Genomic DNA, 21410 nt, shown 5'->3' on the forward strand with positions numbered 1-21410 from the left:
GGGAATGCTTTTGTAAGGTGCGCAGAGCTGTGCTACCTCAGGGGTCTCAGTCGTTCACAATGGACACTTCAGCAGTGGGAGCAGTGGATGCAGTGCCACAAGGTGGTTGGAGAAGCCCATCCTGACCCACACCGTGGTGTCTATGACCTTCACTCAGCCCCCTCCAGCCACTGCCAGCCCTGCACAAGTCCCCACGGAGGTACCAGCTCATCAGCGCTACCCAGTGAGGCTTTCCCCAAGAAGATAGGCGCCGTGGGGATTTTTGGGGGCAAAACTTCTCGTCCTGGTGGTGGTGTGCTGGTTGGAGGTAGCTGGTCCCAGCTGGGGCATGTACTTCATGTCCCGCAGCTCCCACCAGGCTTGCTTGGTCCTCAGAATTTGGGGATGTGGAGACAGTCCTCCGTTAGCTCTGCATTCCCCTCGTTTCCAAGGAGGAATCGCGAGCTTCCCAGACTGTACGTAGGAGTAATCTGTGCAGGGAGGATCGGACCCTCTGTCATTGACAGCGATGCCGGAATTGCTTTTGCAACCTCGCATCTGGCTGCCTGAATGAAGAGGAGGAAAGCAGCCGAGCCAATGCTGACCTTCCATCTTATTTGACTTCCAAATATACCCGGTTTGATCAGTGGAGCAAACTTCCAGCTTTAGCACTTGTCAGTACATATATTTTCATGATAAATGTGTTTACTTACAAAGAAAAAATGAATTCTTTGCATATTGCATTTGATGATATGTTGTCTGGGTCGGAAGTTGATGGGATGTATTTTGCTGGGGAAATGTAATAAATAGGCTTCTATAATGTGCGTTATTAAAACTCTTCTGCCTGAATATAAGAACACAATATGCTCTTTAGATAGATTTTGTAGGCAGCAATAGTCTCTGTAGGGAATAGCGTAATAATTCTGATTGGTTTTGATTTGGTGGGCCTTATTTGTTTTATTTCGATAATGTGGTTTACAAATGAAACACTGCTGAAGTAAGTGTTGCAAATTCTTTTTCTGCCCCTAGAGGGGAGCATTGTCTGCAGCTCCATTTTCATTATTTATTTATTTATTTTCAGTAAGAGCACTGTGGTAAAAAAGCACTAGTAAATGTGCTTCATATTTCACTGATCTGTATAGAAAATAGCTTTGTAAATGGAGGGAAAAAAAAAAAAAGAGAGAGAGAGAGAGATTCCCCTTTCCCTTCAAATACTCAGAAATTATTTAGTATATCTTAGTTAAGAAATAAATGCTGTAAAAGGCATAAAGCTCATTTATTCCTTAAAACTATTCTATTTCAAGGACTGTGATTTAAGTAGCCTTTTCAGGCTAATAGAACTCAAATGTCTCAGTGAGCAGCCTTTTTTTTACTCAGTGGGGAATGACTATAAAGATAAAAGCTTTGATAAGCTTTGCTGTAGAATGCTGGAAAAAGTGCTACCAAGTGCTGCCAGACTGCCTTTACTGCCAGAAATTATATGAGGTAGAGCACACTCACTGGAACTAAACTTTTGGATCACACTTGAACTTTTGGAGAGTACTTCATAGGCAGTTTTTAGATGGGTGTACTGAGCAATCTTTTTGTGTCATCACTTTCTAAAGAGACCCCCATACCACCTTTCCTACCTCTGGGTAGCCAGAAATCTGCTGGAATTTGGGATTTCAAACGTCACCTGGTCGTATGTGTGAAGTACAGATTTCCCCCGTGTTATGATGACTGAAAATCTGAGAATCTGAGAGTGTTTGCAGTTAAACCTGTAGCATTAACCTGCAAACACGTTTTGTATCAGCTTGGGAGCAGATGTTTGTCAGTACGTTGTTAAGAAACTCCAAAATCTTTCGTACAGGCCCAAAATATGAAAGATTTTAATATACGTTCATTCATGGAAGACATTTACTGTTCTGCAGTGTGTAGATTAGCCGTCCACTTGATGGCAGCATCACCACGCTGTTGGGTGCTCTGTAGCTGATGCACTGGTTTAACCGTGCTGAAAACCGAGTTTCTTAACATTAGCACTGAGCGTTAAAACTGCATGTGCAAGTGTACATGTGTTCTTGATGCATGTTAGCACACGGTCTGCTCCTATATGAAACACTTCATTAGCAAGCTAACCATTTCAAACTGTAGAGCTATTGACAATAAAGCCAATTAACTGGAAGACACACTTCTGTTTTCAAGGTTTTGATTGGGAAAGCCAGGTTTTGTTTGCTTGTTCTTTTTTTTTTTTTTTTTTTTTTTTTTAAGGGAAAATTATTCTATGAGAAATGTGTGGGTTTGTAAGTGCTGACAGTGCCAGAAGGCGCCCTTTCCCAGATGCAGATTTGCTTGTGTAGCCCCGAGTGAGGAGTGACCAGCAAATTTACACTTTAAAAAGAGATGTTAATTTTCAATCAGCCAGCTATCTAGACGGGAACATTTCTGTTCAATTTGTGTGTGTTGTTCTCATTTCAGAGGGAAGATTTCATTTATGCATCCATTTATTTTTTACAGAAAAGGATCTGGCAATGCTTTGGGCATTGTATAAATATTACAAAACTAATTAGGAGCTATCAAACCATACAAACACACATTTCCTTTCACTGTGTTAAAGACTTGCTGCTTTCTGCCTCTTCTTTCATATTCAAGCTTCAAAAAGCCTGAAGCTGGAAGAAAAAATAATAATAATAATAATTTCTTCACTTTGGGCTGGATCTTACAGAGCGGTAAAAAATTGCTGTGGTGCCAAGGACTCTCAGTTGCTTTTCATCAATTCACATTTTGACAGAGCAAGAGAAATAGGGATATACAAAGTGAAGGGCCCTTCCCTGAAGACAGCGTATTAGCAGGATTCTTGTTTTAACACCAGGCCTATCGGTTCCAGTTTCTCTGATTTTATTGCACATTGCCCCATTTCTCAAAAGTTGTCCTTTATAGAACCAAGATTTGTTGTTTTGAAAAATCCAGAGCTGGAATTACCCACAGGGAGGGAAAGGCATCAGAGGAGACTGTGATGTAATACAATCAAAAAGGGCAATTATTACCTGCCCAAATATAGTCCCTATGCAGAGTGCATGACAATAGCCTATTCTGCCAGTAATAAAAGTGGGCAGAGCCCTGCAGAGATCTCTATCACAAAGACAGGAACTCTCACAGCAAGGGTAAAATTGATTAAAAGACAAAACCCAAACCAGGGCCAGCCCTTTTTTGGATGAGGGAGATGTTTGGCTGGACTTTGAGGGGTTACAAAAGATCCAGCTTTAGTTTCAGCTAAGCACTGAGCACCGATGTAGACCTATCTTTCTGTTGAGGTGAGATGGTACAATTTCAGTCATGTTCCCATTTTATAAAAATGAACTAGGCCAAATACCGTTTGCTGCTGCTAGCAGGACAGCACAGCTGTGTTGGTGACTCTCTCGTTGCACAAACATGTGGACAGGTCCCAGGTTATGTTCAGGGCTTCAGAAGTACCTCTTAGATGTTGAAGAATTGTTTTGGCTACTCTATCTTTTTTATCACCAGGGGAGCAAAACATTGCAGTGAACTCCCTAGTTGGTTCACTTAAACTGAAATTAAAATCTTCATCTGCCTAATTGGAAATACCATCCCCAGAAGTACAGTTATGCTTGTGCTGAAGCAGTAGCCTGCCAATGAGTGATCTGTAATACACAGTGGTGGAGTACACCAGGCCGTATGGGTGGGATTCACCTCAGCTAATTTCATTCATCTGTAATGCTGATGGCTGCAGCTGAGCCTCTTGGCTCATAATTGCTCCCAGTTCAAGGGAGGGAATATTTTAAGAAGTTGGTTGTCTGCATTATTGTAGATGTCTACTTCAGTATGAAGGATGCTTATTTCTCTCCAGTTACGCTGAAGGGGGTTCCTGTTATTTTTTTTTCACAATGGCAGAAAGAAGAACCTAGGGATGCTATTGTTGCTATTGGTATCAACGACTAGTGACACAAATCCTATCCCATTTACTTACTTCCATAGGGGTTTTCTGCTCCCATACTCATGTAGACTGGAGATTGCTGGTGTGCAAGCCACTAAAGGCTGTGGAATGTTCTGAGCAGCAACTGGCCCTCCAGTGGTGTTGTGGAGGACTTTTACTGTTTCCTTTTCATGCAACACAAAACGCAAGGCTGTGCAAGTGCAGCACTTGTGAGTGCACTTAAATTGGGTTCACCCCTGCACTTTTACAATGCATGGTAGGAAGAGTAAAAGAAACCCCTATAAATTGCAATCCTGCCTTTGGTAGTTTTGATGAAGGGAAGAACCCTTGTGGTGTCTATTAGGTAAGAATTCTGTTGGTGAGGAAAAGGCTGTGTGGTGAGGGATGCCAGAGGCTAGCTAGGTGCTGGTGTGGGCCAGGAACCCATGGCTGAGCCAAGAGCTGGGGATTGAGAAGACACATTTGAGGATTTGCATGGGATAAGGCTTTGTAGGAAATGGGTGTGGAAGGATTTTGAGGAGAGTATCTGATGGTCACTCGGAAATAAGTGGGAAGTGATACAGGTTGTGGTGTAGGCATCTGAAGTCTAACATGCTGCTCTAACATGCTTCAGAAACATCTGAGCAGATGAACACTTCATGGTGGAGTGAGAGATTACTCCTAAAGCATGTTATAACATGAGCATGTTATTACCCTGTAGGAAATTCATGGCAATTTGCCCTTCTCTGAAGGTTTCATCATATTGCTAATGTGTAGTGGAATAAAGTCATGCAACAGGATGGTTCCTAGTTTCTTTTTGGGTAGGAATAGTCTTTGTTGTCCTATGCCATTCCTTTCCACTTGCCTTCTTCTTAAGCCTTCCTACAGGAAAGTGTCTTGGTATGGCAGTCTGGGTGAAGAAATATATATGGCTTGTCTGTCATTTAACCGGTAGTCTGTACCACTGGCAGCATGTTACCTGCTCTTAAGACATTACCTTTGGAGATCTCAGATATTTTCTAAGAGGTCTTATTATGTTAACACATCTTATGATGATGTTCAGCCTGACTACTCTGTTCACTGCTGTTAATTAAAAGTTCCAGAAAATACATATTACAAATTACAAATACACAAATATATATAATACAAATATATATTATAAATTACAAATATATATTACAATTACATTTATATATCTAAAAAATTTCTGAACTGTTGTTTCTATCCAATTGCTCTAAATTATGAAGCGACTTTTTTTTGACCAGGTTCTAGCTAAAGTCCAGAGGTTGTGTCCATTGTATGCATTATACCCAATGTAAAAACCTAGGAAGAATTTCTGTAAGTAAGGGTGGCCTTCGCTTTGTATACTCTTGTCAGGAATTTGAGCCAGGGAACTTGAAGACCAGAAGGGGAGATAACACCCTGGGCTATTTAGAAGGCTCAGTTCAGACTTCATGAGGATGTCTGATTGCTCCACAGTCTTCTCTTCAGTGGCTAATGAACTTGTCATATGTCTTGTCCATGTAAAAATGCTGTGTTCTGGCTTAGAGATTCATCTAAAAGGTCAGGAAAATAAAGAAACACTCTTCAGTCAAAATAATAAACACCTACTATGTTTTTGCTACTAACTGTGCATCTTAAAAACATTAACTATGCAAATTGATTTCATTATCAATAAAACTCAAAATGCCATCTCTACATTTGCAAAGTCCAATGCTGGAACATGGTAGAATTATGTCTTTTACAGTTTTACCTGCTCTTGCTTTACTGTCACTTCTGAAGGTGTCACTGAGCTGGCCTTTTTCTGTGGTGCATGTGTACATGCATATGCATGTATTTCTGTGTGAACGAGCAGGGTAAAGATCATGTGTTTCCATGCGAAAGAGCAGATCATCAAATCACTTGATGTGTGCCCCTTTCACACAGAAGTGTGGAGGAACATACTCAGAAGACAAGAGATCTTGATGAGAGGGGCCTGGGAGGTGGATGTAGAGATGTGAAGTGAATAAGTGGAGTCTGGGGTCAAATGTGTGTTGCTGAAAGGAAACTGTAATGTAATGTTTTGGAACTCTAGATCATTCATCCGAACCATGGAAAATAATCGAGGATTTCAGCTTTTTGTTTAGGGCTGCCAAATCAAAAACCCTTCTACCCATCCTACCATGTGCATCCCAGTCTTGATGTAAGAGAGTCCAAACAAGCTGGTACTGCCCATCTGGTCCCCCCACACCTCTTATTACTTTATAAATCTGTTTTGCTTTATTTATTTATTTTTTCTATAGGAAATTCTGCATGTGGTTTTGTGCCTATCTGTACAAATATAAAGGCTGTATGAACGGGGAGGAAGGATGGCTGTGCAGCCAAGTGGCGCTCATCCAAAGGGGGGCTGTGTGCCACATTGACAGACAGAAATGGAGGAACAAAAGCCCCTTTGGCCAGTCAGAAAATCTGCACTGATCAAACTGTTTAATTGGCAGCATCAAAACTGGAGGGCAGGTGCATTGTGCTGCATCCATCACAGTTTTTAGCCTCCATTTCCTATGGCATGTGCTGGAGCTTTCTGTGCTCCCTTGTTGCTCATGTACTTGGGTCTTCTCCCACTGAAAACAAGGCTCAGATTACCCCTTTTGTGACTCTGGCCACTGCTGTCACTGGCCATGTTGGTTAGGTGATCGTGGTTGAGACATGTAGCATGCAGACTTGGGACAATATGTGGCATGGTATAGTGAAGTGTGGGCTGGTTGAGATATTTACCTATTTACCATTATACCTGTATCAAAAATGACATGAGCTATTGGTACTGCTAGCACCAGCTAGATGATGATGATGATGTTGACTATTATTATTATTATTTTAAATTCAAGAATTAAGTAAAAATACAAGCTACTGCAGGGGAGAGATGTGAAGGCTGTCTTCATGGAGTGTCAATGAGTGTTCATCATATATAGGGGACCAAAAGGGAGAAATATTTGGAGAGCCTTTTAAATGAAACTATCAGCTAGATGTGATACTGCACTATGCATTTATAGTGTAGCCATATAGGCCTAAAGTTTCTCTAGGAAAGTAAGGTTTGTAGACAGAAAACCTAATGAAGGTCTTAATTGCCCAAAAGCTTGTTTGTTGTTTTTTTTTTGACTGCACCAGTTAATCTGATAAAAATAGATTTATTTCAGAGAGAGTTATTTTGCTCTTGGATTTGCATGGCAAGGATACATAAGCATAAATTCAATGCTCCATTCACTGTTTTTACCCATATTGATTAAATACTGTAGAATGAAAGGTATTACCACTACTGTAAACTTTTGCCAGGAGTTGGAAATGTGATTCGCAGAATCACATTTTACAATTAGGTTGGAAGAGACCTCCAAGATCACCGACTCCAACCTCTGACCTAACACTAAGAAGTCCTCAACTAAACCATATCACTAAGCTCTACATCTAAACATCTTTTAAATACCTCCAGGGATGGTGACTCAACCACTTCCCTGGGCAGCCCATTCCAATGCCTAACAACCCTTTCAGTAAAGAAGTTCTTCCTAATATCCAACCTAAACCTCCCCTGGCACAACTTTAGCCCATTTCCCCTCACCCTGTCATCAGGCACGTGGGAGAATAGACCAATCCCCATGATAAAAATCTATATCTTTCCACGATCCCCACAGTTCTTTCTGTATCTTCCCAAATCACCATCAAAATCAGATAATTAAAGTGCCCTATGGGTTGTTTCACTGCCTTTCTAAGAACATCCTGTGTGTAGAGGCTGAACATCTCTCCTTGCCCCCATTAACGAGTGTGCTCAGGATGTGTCAAGGTATTCTGTGTTCAGGGAGATTGTTCCTGTAGTGGCACAGTTTTTGAAATCAATCCCATCCACCTCAGACCATCTCAGGATAACCTAATCTTCAGCACAGTTAATGTAGACAATTAACGACTTGTTCTCACACTTCTGCATAAGCTATGCTAAGGATTTGGTTCACTTAAAATGAGTTTTGCTGCCAAGTACACCATGCCTCTGAATTCACAGCTCAGAAAAACATCAGTAATTGGAGTTCTTAGTCTTCCATAGACGGTGCTCTTTGGCATTTCCAAAGTACATTTCAGTGTCACATAAACATAATACATTTCTGCAACACAGAAAAGTTGGGAAAGGGTAGTATCTTGGCAGAATGATTAAGAAAGAGAAATAAGCCAAGACTGAAGTTTCTGCAGATCTCCTCACTCCAGCTCAGTGCTTTAATTTCTGTTCTGTGGTCATTTTACATGGTGATCCCAAAGAAGTGAGTGTGCAAACAGCATTATAAATAAAAACTGCCTCCATGTCCCACAAAGAGGGGCAGAACAAGGCTTTGAATCCTCCTTTGGCCACTTATCCAACATGATGATGGAGCTTTGTGAGCATGGTGGTGTTTGAAATACAGAGAGTAATCAATTGTCAATCAACTCAGAACTCAGTCTAAAAAAAAAAATATTTTTCTGTTATCCATGTGAGTGAACAAGGGTGCGTACCAGAGATGCCACCAAGGCATGAACTGTTCTGCTGAGGTCCCGTTGGAGTAGGCACCTGGGGAAGCTTCTGGAGACCCTCCAGCAGAAGGGTCTGTCCCAACAGTGAAGTCTCTCTTTGCAGAGAACCAGCCAGCTGTTTTGGATGAGGTGTGTCTTGAGTAAGGCTGAATCCACCTAACTCTGTTTTGGCATTCCTGGGAGATGCTGAAGTAGTTTTGAGATGGGTTTCAAGTAAACATTTTGTCTTTTCTAAGGAAAATAGTTGTGGCTAGCTTCATGATGGGAAGGGCGCTTTGGCTCCTCTGCATTGATTCTGGCCTGAGCCCCACAGTAGTAACTGGTTGCCAGCATAGGCAGGGCCAAAGCAAAGCATTAAAATGTTTCCTTTAATTGGAGGCAAGGGCAGTGCACAAAAGCAAGGAATTCAGAAGACTGAGCTGGTCTGGGGACTAAGGCAGGCAGGCAGGAGAGCCTCATATCGCCCTGACTCCAGTACCCCTAAGCCAACAAGTCGCAACTCCCATGCATCACCTTCATCAGTAACTGTTCAATTATTTAACACTTGCTTTAACTACTTCTGAAAGCCACTGGTGACTCTGTCTTTCTGCTTTCTCCGTCTAAATCTCTCTATTTGTTTGCATACTAGACCTAGTAACTGATAAGAAAAAGCAGGTTGCCATGGCTGTCTGCTAGCTTTCCAAGCAGGTGACTGCCCTCACCAGTCACCTCTGTAGCCTGACAGCTGCAGATAATACTCCAGAAAGTGTTTTCTACACTTCCAGGGAGCCAGAGACATGACGGCTTTGCTCAATCTCCCAACTCTTTTTCCAAGAGTAGGAGTAAATGCTCCTTGCATTGAGAGAAATATGTGGCAGCATCCCTGAACTTTCTCCATCCTTCTCCTCCCCATCCCTTAATACCTGCATTGTGCCCTTCAGCCCCCCTCGGGCAACTGCAGGATCAGCGAGGAGAGCCCTGAAGTGCCCTGTAAAAGTGTCTCCAGGGGCAGGGTGCCTTGTGCCTCCAGGACTTCTGCCAAGGAACTCCTTGCAGCACACCCAGTGGGTGACTGGGTCCCAAGCATCTGCATTTATTCTCTCATTGCACACCTCCTTCTTCCCTCACCTGTTAAAAAGGAATGGCCTCATGAAAGAGTCAGCATGCTTAATTCTCTAGAAGAAATGTCTGAAGGTGACTTTTATGGACTGAAGATGTCTTGCTGTGAAGTCTTGCTATATTTCTTAGAAGGGTATTCATTTTATGCATCTGAAGTGTGCTTTGTTGAAACAGAACATCGGTGATCATTTTATGTTCTTAAAGTAAAGGCAACACATAATATAGGTTTGATGAAACTTTCATTTACAATTATGAATAATATGTGAAATAATTTGTAGACAACTTTTTTTTTCTCAGGTAATAAAGGTATGCTATAGGGTTTTGCTGGATGATTACCTTTTGAATAGCAGTGTAAGTATTTGGAGCATTATGAAAGTGAAATTTTGTAGTTAATAATAAATCAGCAGCTGTAACCAGGGTTTCTTACATATTTTGGGTGAATACCAGGCCCATTGATGTCAGGGAGAATTTTACCTTTAACTTCAGTAAAATCAGGGTTTCATCCTCCCATTGTAATGGACCTTTAACAACTACTTATAATCTTGTCAAAAACTCTGTTTGAGTGAAACTAATCCCATAGAGCTTTTATTAAGACAGAATGATAGTGGAGGAGGGAAGCTTTTAAATGCTTCTGTTTGAAAGGACTGCAGTTTGAACAGTGCTGATACTGTGACAGAAAAACCCTGGTTTTGAGATTGCCTCTAGCTCAGGTAACTGCACAGTAAGGTCACTCTGCAGTGACCATGTCAAAAGGATTATACAAAGGCTGTTTTATATTTGCATGTCAAGATTTCCTTTCTCTTTGTGCAATAGCTGCAAACTGGGAGTAGCTGTGTTGTAATCAGCTGTGTAAGATGGGATATGCAAAAGGTACCTAACCTGTGATGCAATGCTAAAAGAAGTGTGCAAATATCACCCCAGCTGATATTTGAAGGAGCAGACCCGGACACCAGTTTCTTTGTGACTCTTGGAGCTATTATCTGAATTTGTACTTCGTACTCTGCACCTAAGAGCAAATCTGTATGCAGTGACCCACGCTTCCAGCCCTGAGACCATAACAGATGGCTGCTGTGCTGCTTCTTTTTTCCTGCATGCAGCCGAAAATCTAGTCTCTTTGAACCAGAAGTCAATTTTGGCCACAGTCAAACAGTGGGGTTGTTTTTCAGGTCCTCACACTTCAATGAAAAATAACTATCATTGGGCGTAGAGTGCTGTGCAAAAGCTTAGGGTAGTGACATTTACGCAATATATCAGAATGCACAGTCAAGGCTTCTGTTGTGTTCCCCTTTACAAGACCCTGCACCAGCATCAGGCAGAGCACGCTGTGTAAAAGGTAACCAGGGGAGTGTTCACCAAGCATTTTAAAAGTACATAAGAGATTCAGCTGTGTGCTCCTAGGACAAGCATATAACAGGCATAGCCAGCTCTTTTGCTCAAGGTGGCCAGATTAGGAGTGGCCCTAGGATGGAGTCATGGGAAAGGGAAAGAAACATGCAGATATCAGAGAGAAACAGTGAAAGGAACTTATTTCAAAGAATCCATACAACAAAAGGAAAGGATGTAACCAAGTGCATTTGCAGCTGCTAAACTCATTTCTCCTTACACCTGGGCTAGACACAGGAGATAGTACCAGGTGTCATCCTAACGAATGTGCTGCCTTTTGTGGGTTGGGGACTTCAGAGGGGGCAGAAGAGTAGCCCTGGTACCTGAGATATATTGCAGCTTCTGAGACAGGTTCTGGTAGTACAATTCCTTAAAGCTGTAGTTGATACCCTTTCATTTAATACAGGCAGATATATACATACATACATACATACATATACATACATACATACATACATATATATATATATATATACCTATATATATATAATTTTTTGGGGCGGGGGGAGGTGGGGGGCAGAGGTAATTGAATTCCACTAGGTCACATTCTCTTTGCACCTCACCTTTACTTCTCCACAATTACAGTTCAGGAATGTCAACAGCCTTCCTCATTACACATAAGACTATTTTTTTTCCAGAGATTCAGGCAGCAAGTTGTAATTCCTAAGACATTCAGATGAAACAGAAGGTCTTATTAATGATTCTGAATTGAATCTTCCTTCACTTAGCTTCATGATTCCACAGATGCTCTGTTGGTAAGATGGATATAGGGATCCTTTCCTTTGATGTTTGAAGATGGGAAGTACTGTAAGTGTTATGAAGCTGCAGCCTTGAGGTGTTCAAGGTCAGGCTGGATGGGACTTTGAGCAACCTGGTCTAGTGGGAGGTGTCCCTGCCCCTGGTAGGGGGGGTTGGAACTGGGCAATCTTTAAAGTCCCTTCCAACCCAAACCATTCTGTGGTTGTATGAAACAACTTACTATAACCATTGGTAGATGAAGAGAGAGGAGGTGTACTGCAGTAAAACATGTCAACTTTATCTTAGAGCAAGGTTTCTGAACTTATCAAGGAAATTAAATTTGCAATACTTAATACAGAAGATATATCAATGCACAGGAAGGGTTGCAGGCTGCCTTTCAGGTACCAGTTAGATTAATTTTTATGAAAAGCATGCAGGTTCTGGACAGGATGCTGCTAGCACCAGATCGTTAAATTTATCCATGTAGCACTCTCAGTGACTGGCTTTGCTCGCTCTGGTGCCTAAGGGCAGTCTCCTCTGCAGACAACTCCATATTTTAGTGATTTTGAAATTTCTTTTATAAAAATAAATTCCAAGAGCAGGTTTGCCTAAGGGCAGGTATCTCAGGCCTCAGTTACTTCTTTTCTATATTGTAGGCTTCCTGTCTGTTCTTACAAAATGATACATTATCTCTGTTCTGAGCTGGACATTTTTTGCTTTATATGGTTTATTATCTTTATATCTTCTATTACTGTTTGCAGTTTGCCTTTTTCCCTCCCTGTTTCCCAGATCATCCTCATAATATGATCCCTAGCCAACGATACTATTACATTTCTGTGTGCTTATTTTGTCATTTCCAGCTGCTGGTAAAGCTCCAGAATTTCTGTGTGTTGGCAGTGAGTGGAGCTGTTTCCCCCAATTTATTGTCCATGTAGCCTGAGTGCCCCAGTAAGGCATCATTGTGTTGTATTGAATTGGACTGTCTAAGCGCTGTGCCATCTGTACACAGACAGATTGTCACACTTTATGGTCCTTTTGGATAGGAGTTCTCATAGCAAGAGTACTCACTTCAGTGTGGTAGCACTGAGTGCGTATAGCTAGGCAGTCTGGCTACATGGCTCTAGTGTGATATGAAAGGGTACTTCCATGTGCTGGTAGTAGGATGCTGTGGATTTCTTTGCAGAGATTTGTTCCATGGGGAAGCAGCTTGGTAAGCAACCAGGGCTCCCCTCCAACAGAACCCTGCATTACCCCAGCACAAGGCAGTCCTTGGTGCTTTGTCTCTGCTCTGTCACCTCTGAGATGGGATAGCTGCATTATGTGAGAAAGGCATATGGGTATTCATAATGTAAAATGAGATTTGTGTCTTCACCATCCCAAGCAAACCATTTGTACCAAGCAAATATCAAAATGGCCTAATTAAAAATAGATTTTCATTGTGCTATGTGCTGCATACACCTAGTGAACTCAGCTTTGGCTCTGTTGATATATTTGGTATAGGTATAACTGATATATTGCAGTGCTCAGAAGTGTACCTCAGACTTTTATTTGCATTCAGCTCGATCTGCGTATCAAGCAGAACATCCATGGGATGTGTCTGCTTTTTCTAAGGGTTTTTCTTCTTCTTACCATATGTCTACTGTAGCTCAAGAGTTCCCACATAGTGGCAGGGCTGTCCCAGTCATGTTTTCCTGACAGTACTTCACAGGATGTTGAACCAAAGTGGATTGCCCCCATACCACATGACTTGCACAGAAACTAACTCCAGTACTATATGCTTAGCTTGGTGGGAATATCCAGAATATCCATTTCACTATGGTAATATACAGCAGCAAGCACATAGCCAGGCAGAATTTTTTTCACTTAGAAAACAACAAAAAAAAGTATTTGGAGATTGGGAGATGATGTTACAGTCTGTCGTACAAATGTAGTTATGTTTATTTTATATACAGCAGTTTTTATTTGTTCAAAAGTGCTTTGCAGAAGGCAGGCAATATTTCCCCTTTTGCATGAGGAGAATTTGGGGTAAAGGAAGGTGAACTAAATTACTAGGCCCTTTTCAATGGCTCTGATAGGAAAAGTCAGTGCTTCTTTGTGTCTGTACCAGTGCTTTACTCAGCAGTCAGACTCCTGGTTTGGTGGTAGTACCTACACAAAGCAGATAAGAATGAGGTCTGTGGCAGAAGCTCTAGCACAGGAGCTCCTGAACGTACAAATAAGAAAGAGTGATCTTACTGAAAGAGCCTGCATTAAAAAAAAAACAGTCCGTGTGGCTGAGCAGCACTAGATAAGGCCCACAAGCACCATTCTCTGCCTGGTTTATCTCCCGTTCAGGTTAGCAGGGGGCTGCTGTGCTTTCAGCAGGAACCAGGAGCCATCAGGAAAAGCTTGCTTGTGTCAGCACTCACACGTAAAGGGCCTAGAGGGAAGGAGCCGATAAAAAATGACAGGTTTTCTTTTCCTTCCTCACAGATTGACCATCTCTGCTGAGTGTCCCATGCAGCTTGAAGATTTCCCCATGGATGCACATGCTTGCCCATTAAAATTTGGAAGCTGTAAGTTCTTTTCTCAAATAAGATACAGAAAAATCCCTTGCTACCTGGCTTTTCATGTTCAGCAGTGTCTTGCATGAGTCTTTTGCCCTTCCTTCACCCTCCCCTTTTAAGACTGCTCCTTGGCACCCCCAGTCTGCCACCCCCACTGCTTCTCACTGCTCGCTTGCCATGAATGTGCTTCATCTGTCACTGCTGCTGTTCAGCTCATGCTGGTGTGCTTCCTGGTAAACTGCGAGCTGATGTACCCATACCACATTCAGTGGCTGGCGTGAGATGTAGTAGTAGATGCAGACAGCTAAGTGATGGCTGTAGTTTTTGTGTAGATTGATTGTGTCGTTGTGGTGCTTACAAGAATCAGACCACAGTGCAATATGTACGTTGCATGTATTAAAAGAGAACAAGAACATTAAAAGAAGAAATATCTCTCCATTTGGCTTTAATAAATCCAGACCTGTATCTTGTTACATGATTTTGTATATACCTCTATATATGCACACATTATTCTAAACTGTATGCTGAATGATGATTTTCCCTCAATTCCAAGCCTCTAATCTACCATACTGGTGCCTTGCCAGAAGCTTACTTTAAAAATAACCTCAGGGGATCAGATGGTTATATTTAAATACAAAGCTCTTAATTAAAGTACAGATGAGGCTACTACAATAGGCATTTTTTATTTCAGTAATCAAATCAGAGGTTCCAGGTGCAATCAGTGTCTCTAAAGACTTTTGAAAATTACCAGACAAGGCATTTTGCTTGTCCCTGAAGCTACCTAGCTTCAGCATTTTTCAATGTTTTTTTCAGTCATATCAATTTAGAGTCACTAATCCTACCAAGATTAAGCTTTGCCTTTATCTTCTGTATCTGCACTGGTTTAATACTGGCTATGCATTGTCTTCTTGTGATCATAATAAGAAGTAAAAACACTGTTTACAGTAATGATTACCAAATTACCAAACTTAAGATGAACTGATTTCCCTTCCATCTTGCAATCCAGTTTTGTCTGAACAGCCACCAGTATTCTGCAAGGTCACTGCAAGTTCAAGTGTGTCTGTTTACCTCGGCAACTTTGACTTATTTCAAGGCTAATAAAGATCCAGAGACCTCATGCTCCTTTACATCCAACTTAAAAAAAATTATAGGCAAACCATGCATTTCAGTCCAAACTTAAACATGGAAAAGCAATGCACAGGAAAGTGTGATTATTTGTATGTAGGGTTAAACAAAGTCTACTGGAAAAAAAAAAAAAAGAGAGAGAGGAAAAAGAGAGAAAAATAAGATGTCCTTCTTGGTATTACATGTTCTTTACTGTATTGGTAATTTTAACCCACAGGAAAAACACTGAAAAGTCTTATTTTAGGCACGTGAAAGCTGAATACGATTTCAATTCATGCTATGTGCTACACTCAGTAGACAATTGCAGAGTAAATTTTATAAGCTACTTCAGGTTTTCTTTAATTTCTTCCACAGCTTCTGGCATGGAGCCGTTTGGCCCGTGCTAGTCCATACTGGTGGTCTCAGCAGTAAGCAAATACATAGCGACAAGCTATCATCAATCTTTCAGCCTTGGGAATATCTGTATTATTGATCTGACAGCTCATTAGTACTTTATTGTAATGTAATATGCAGATATTTGCACAAGTAGCAGCCAACAAGTCAGAGTTTATTGAATTAGCCCAGCTGTATTTTAGGAGAGCACAGTGTTTATTCCCTATTTCCAGCAATGCACGTTTGCATTAAGTCATCTTCAAGCTTTCAGCAAGACAAACACAGAGGAGTTTGTTATACACAAGCACATGCACTTTCTGCTTAAGCTTTCCTCCCCGTCTTTCCCCAAAGGGTTTCCTTTTAATGGTGTACTTTCCAAGAAGGATTTTGAAAAGCCTCAAGGACTAGCATCAAAGCAAATGTTAAACACATTATCAGTAGAGCCGAGAGGGTGGAGAAGAGACGAATGCTAACGGGTCAGTGGGTGGGGAGCACGGGACAGCAGAACAAAGCAGCCAGCGCAGGGCAGATGCACAGGAGAAAGGATTCCAGGAAGCATCGGTGTGTCATCACAGACAGCAGCAGGTTATTATTTTTCTGGCTGTGCTTGCTATAATTCAGCAGGCAAAAGGGAAAAAACTCTGACATTTCTTTCAATATTAAAGAGAACGAGTGTTAATCTTGCTCACAGATATAAAGGTAAATGTTGATTTCTTATGTCCCGTTTGACTGGGTTTTGCTGTATTAGAATATAGGATTTTTTATAGGCTGAGGCAGCATTATATTTTGCAGAAATAATTCAAAGCAAGGTCAAATACAGAAAAAGGTATAAAATTACATGCACGCACCCCCAGCCTAGATACCTGCCAGGCAGTTCAGACACCAACCGCAGAAGCAATACCTCTAAATGCCCTATGGCATGTCATGAAATGCTATGCTGGCTAGAGGACAGAAGCTCAAGGACAGCTGCTAATGAACTAACAGAGCAGATTTTAGATGTACAGTTCCCCGGTGCTTGCAGGTGGCCAGCCCAAGCCTGCAGCATGGTGAGGGGGTCTACTCCGGGCACTGTGTACACAGAGGTACTTCCTCTCTGGGCTTGTGTCCCTGCTAGCACTAAGGCTACCTGTAGAAATCATCCCACAGGAATGTTATTTAGAGCTACCAGGAAGGTGAGGATGGTACATGGGCACAGCCTCTCAGAGCTAAGCTCTGCAAAGAAGCTTCACTCTGAGTCAGGGGTGCTGGGTTTGGATGGCCAGAGCAGTCTGTGTGCCACATCACAGCAACGTGGCATTTTTCTTCCTAGTTTCTTTCATGGGCAAGTTCAAAACAAAATTCATAGAATCACAAAAAGGTTTGGGTTGAAAGGGACCTCAAAGCCCACCCAGTTCCAACCCCCCCATCACGGGGGCAGGGACACCTCCCACCAGACCAGGTTGCCCAAAGCTCCATCCAGCCTGGCTTTGAACACCTCCAGGGATGGGGCATCCACAGCTTCTCTGGGCAACCTGTGCCAGGGCCTCACCACCCTCTGAGTGAAGAATTTCCTCATAACATCTAATCTAAATCTCTCTTTCAGTTTAAAGCCATTGCTCCTTGTCCTATCACTGCATTCCCCAACAGAGTCCCTCCCGAAACTCCCATTGTATTTCTAGTACTGACCTGTACTCTAGTAAATTTCTAGGCTAAACAGGATCTGGTGGCACTTCCTGGTGCCAGCCATGTTTTCACAAGCTGGGTCTTAGCTTGAAGAAATTCCTTCTTGCCCTCAAGCTATTTTTGGTGTGGGAGGGAGGAATTAGATAAGACAGCAAGGATGTTAAAGCTAGGAAGCTTTAACGTTTCACCTCTTCTACTGATAGGCCTTAAGAGTACATTAAAAGTATCGTTCAGTGTAGTCTCCAAACGCCCATGTGTCACCGGGAAGGTAAGCATCATTATCGCTAGGGCAGCTGAGGCAGAGAAGTTAATTGACTTTCCGTAAGGTCACACAGCAAATCAATGTCAGAAAAAGGATTAGACTCAACTTCTTTGGTTGGAGAGACAGATGTCTAATCCACTCGACCACAAAGGCCTCTGCCCAGGCAACTGACTTAACTCCTAAATCTCATTTTACTCATGCGTTAATTATATCAGTTTTACCTAGCTTGCAGGGTTGCCCTGAAGATGAATTAGTTAATTGCTATTAGTGAACATTAACTGGTGCTTTGACAATGTCAAATATTGTAACGTGGACTCTATTTATGGCAACTGCTTTTTGAAGGCGTGGTGTCTGAGTACATACATTTATCTTGTGTTGTGGAACAAATATATGCATGAATCTGTTGCCCACTAGTCACTCAACTGAAAAAAAAAAAAAAAAATCCTACTATTTTTAGAGTAAGTGGAGATTCTAATGAATATTCTTAAAATAATGTGATCCCCTAGCTCACAAGCAGTGCTGTGGAAAAACAGGCCTGGCTTTTTTTCCTGATGAATTTCATTTGGCCATGTGGATGGAGAAGATTGATTGTTGTAGATTGAATAGAGAGATTGCAGACTGTGAGAAAACAGTGCTAAGTAAAATCTGTAGTATCTGAAGAAAGAATTTAACATAGTTTTTGTACATCTTCCTTTGTAACAGCTCATACTGAGTCATGGTGTCTTCTGTGGTCTTTGATAACAAAAAGTGCACAGGATATTTGTATAGCAGATGGCATGATCAAATTATTTTGCTCAAAGGTGGCTGGTGAAGTCAGAGTAGTGAGTGGGCAAGAGGTTCACCAGCATCCCAGGTATCTTATTGCAGCAGTGAGACAGCTCTAGTAAAGCTCTCACTGTTTACAAACTATCCATGCACCTACAGCTGCTGAGACATTTCTCCAAAAAAGTTTTTTAAGAAAATCCCCCTGGTGGTGAAGTTTCTTCATAACTCTCAGGAATAACTGAGATAGATCTGAGGTGAAGACACCTATAGGGAGTTTCTCAATTTTGTGCTTCCCCCCATTAGCACTTGTGAAGCTGTAGAACTGCAGGTGTGGAGGGACAACTTCAAAACAGAATCTGAAAAACAGACTTAAATTCCTTTTTAGTAAAGTGTGATAAAAAAAGTCTCAAAATGTGTGGATAAAAGGCTTGTATATAAATAATTAAATAATTAAATAATTAAAAAAAAAAAAAAAAACAACAACAAAAAAAACACACAGATGTTGATTTTAGGACACTGAAAGAAAAGGGAAATGACTCTTCAGTAGGTTTTCACAGGTTGTTCCCAGGGAGTGTTGGAGCCACAGGCCCAAATGGAGAGGCAGAATTGTTCTATTACTTGCCCTTATTAGCTGGCCAGAAAAGGTTCCTGAGCCTTTTCCTTAAAGCTGAAATAGGCAATAAGGTGTGTTGAAAGCGTTGGTGCCTGCTTTCGGAAATGGCACATGGAGAGAAGCAGGGAGGTTCTCAATGAAATGCTAAGAGTGGCCAAGTTCAAGACTAGGTTGAGATTTAGTGATTTAAAGGAAAAGTTACTTAATATAGACATTTAAAGTTTGGCCTCTATGTGGTTTACATAAGCTTTAGATGAAGTCAAGGGAGGTATGCTGCTTGCTCAGGTAAAGTCTTTTACATTTTCTTAAATTTACATTTCACTTCTTACTTAGATACCTACATTGCAGTAGACACCTGAATGACTAAAATAAGGTGAAGCTAGTTGATTACTAAAACTTCTGACATTTGATACATTTCTCAGCTCCCTCCTCCTATCACATATTCCCACTGGTTACCAACAACCATTTTAGCTGTAATTTGTCTCTGCTAATTTTAAGTTGTTTAAAGACTGGGTCTGTAGACATGCTGGAAGAGATGCTTGTGGTGGTGTCAGGCAATAGCAATCTAAACAAGTGGCTTGGACCTGCGTTTTAATTTTACTTAAATTTAGGTAGTAAAGCATAGTCATCTAGCCTGAACTAATTTTTCATATATGCCTTAGAATTAGCGGAGAAGGTTGAGACTACTTAACAGTAATTGCCGTTATTTGTCTTTAGATTCCTTGGAATTGTGGACACATGACTAGTCATGGAACTGTGTTGACTGAAACACACTCATAAATTCATAGGGATTCACAAGAGCCACTAGGCTCTACTAGATTTGCCCAAATCTGCTGTGTCTCCTCTCTGTTCTGGGATGTGGAAATGCTCAGCTCCAGAATGAACGGAGTGGTTTGTCTCATACTGAAAGTCTTACATTGTTAGTGAAACATTAGAACATGGACAGAATGGGTCTGCGACAATTTTAGATAGTCAACTGTATCAGTTAGTTGTTTGGACTCCCTTTATGGCCACTGAAAGGAAGTAAGTACTTTTGTAGTACAGCTCATTAGAACTATTTTTGACTACTGCCTAAGGATGAGATGAATCATATTTTAGAAGTCCCTATTTCTCTGCAATACTAACTCAGAAGTAGATAAGTACATTTTGCCTTCATCAGAGAAACTTAGAAATCTATTTTTCTCTATGTAGCCAGCTCAGGATTAGATACCTCTGTTATACATTGTTCAGAAGAAACAGTTGCTGCTGTAGATCAGTTAGGTGTTGCATACATGTATGTTGGCAGCGAGCTGTTGTATTTCCTCTAGGTACTATATTAGTTATTTATGTTGGAAGTCACATTTTTTCAAGGAGTCTTAATGAAGAAGTCAGCAATGCTCTTTTGTATAGAGACAACTTTACTATTTCTGCAAGCATCTTATAGGAGCTTTGCTGTTTCTTCTACACTGAGTGGAGTAGATTATACCAATAATTACTTCTGTGATCTCACAGGTGGTACAGCTTGCCTGTACTCATTTCAAACACACATCTGTAAGAACATAGGTACCTCTTCAGTCCAGCATTTTAAACAGTCAGTGCAGTCAGCAGCTTCACAAATTTCTTGTGTTCAGTCCCATACAAAATGTGGAGCAATGCAGCCTGGAGCTCCCAAAGGGCAGGAGATTGAAGGAGCGTGGTGCTTAAAAGGAAATACTATAATACTTGAGTATTTCAGAAATCTAAGAAGCCTTTCTCAAGAGAAATCTGCTTAGAATTTAAAAAGTAGTCTCCTGAGCCTGGACTGTGTGCACCATGTTTCCACAGGTGTTATTATGGGACTCTGTCCTTGAGCAGAACTTACCAATAAATATGGCCCTAGCTTCTCCCTTGTTTGTTAGGTTTCCCAACTAAGTGGTACCTGTTAGCGTGAAAGAAGTGAAAAGGTCCCTTTCTAAAAGCTCCCCAAAATTGTCACATCAGTCAGTTTTCCTTCACCTGCATCAATGATACATTCAGGACTTTCCAGAAAAAGTTGGAGAACCTGCTAGTTTCCTCCTAGGAGTTTGTAGTCACTGTCATTAATTAATTTTTCAAAGACTTTATCACGTATACTCAGGTCTGCACCAAGAGAATTTTAAAAATACATTAAAAATGCAACATTTGCTACCATCCCATCCTCTGGGTGCGATTATTTTCCTGTGAAACACTGCCTGGGTTTGGATCAGTCAGTTCCTACTTTTTGTGATCATCTGTTCAGATGCCAGTCACTTTTTCCCCTTAGGTTCATAATAGAGAAGAAAAGAAAAGTCAGAATAAATGCTTGAAAAAAAGTCTTCCCTGTCCAGCTTGTAGTCAGCACAAAAGCTGGGCTGCAATGGCTATGGGCTCGGCTCCCTCCCAGCCTGGAGGGCCAACATGCAGGCAGGATCATGGTTATCGAAACTGGGTTTTGTA

General features: G+C 41.3%; 1 protein-coding gene across 2 annotated transcripts in view; it reads left to right on the forward strand.

Annotated features, from left to right (window-relative positions):
* The window catches only part of GABRA5 (gamma-aminobutyric acid type A receptor subunit alpha5), a 56912-nt gene that overhangs the window by 13525 nt on the left and 21977 nt on the right, over positions 1-21410 (forward strand). For both annotated transcript variants that reach the window (XM_068681330.1, XM_068681318.1), the window contains exon 7: positions 14105-14187. In XM_068681330.1, the coding sequence (XP_068537431.1) occupies positions 14105-14187 (83 nt within the window). The remainder of the gene's footprint in view (positions 1-14104; positions 14188-21410) is intronic.

The sequence above is a fragment of the Anas acuta genome, chromosome 1 (genome assembly GCF_963932015.1).
Source record: "Anas acuta chromosome 1, bAnaAcu1.1, whole genome shotgun sequence".
NCBI lineage: Eukaryota > Metazoa > Chordata > Aves > Anseriformes > Anatidae > Anas > Anas acuta.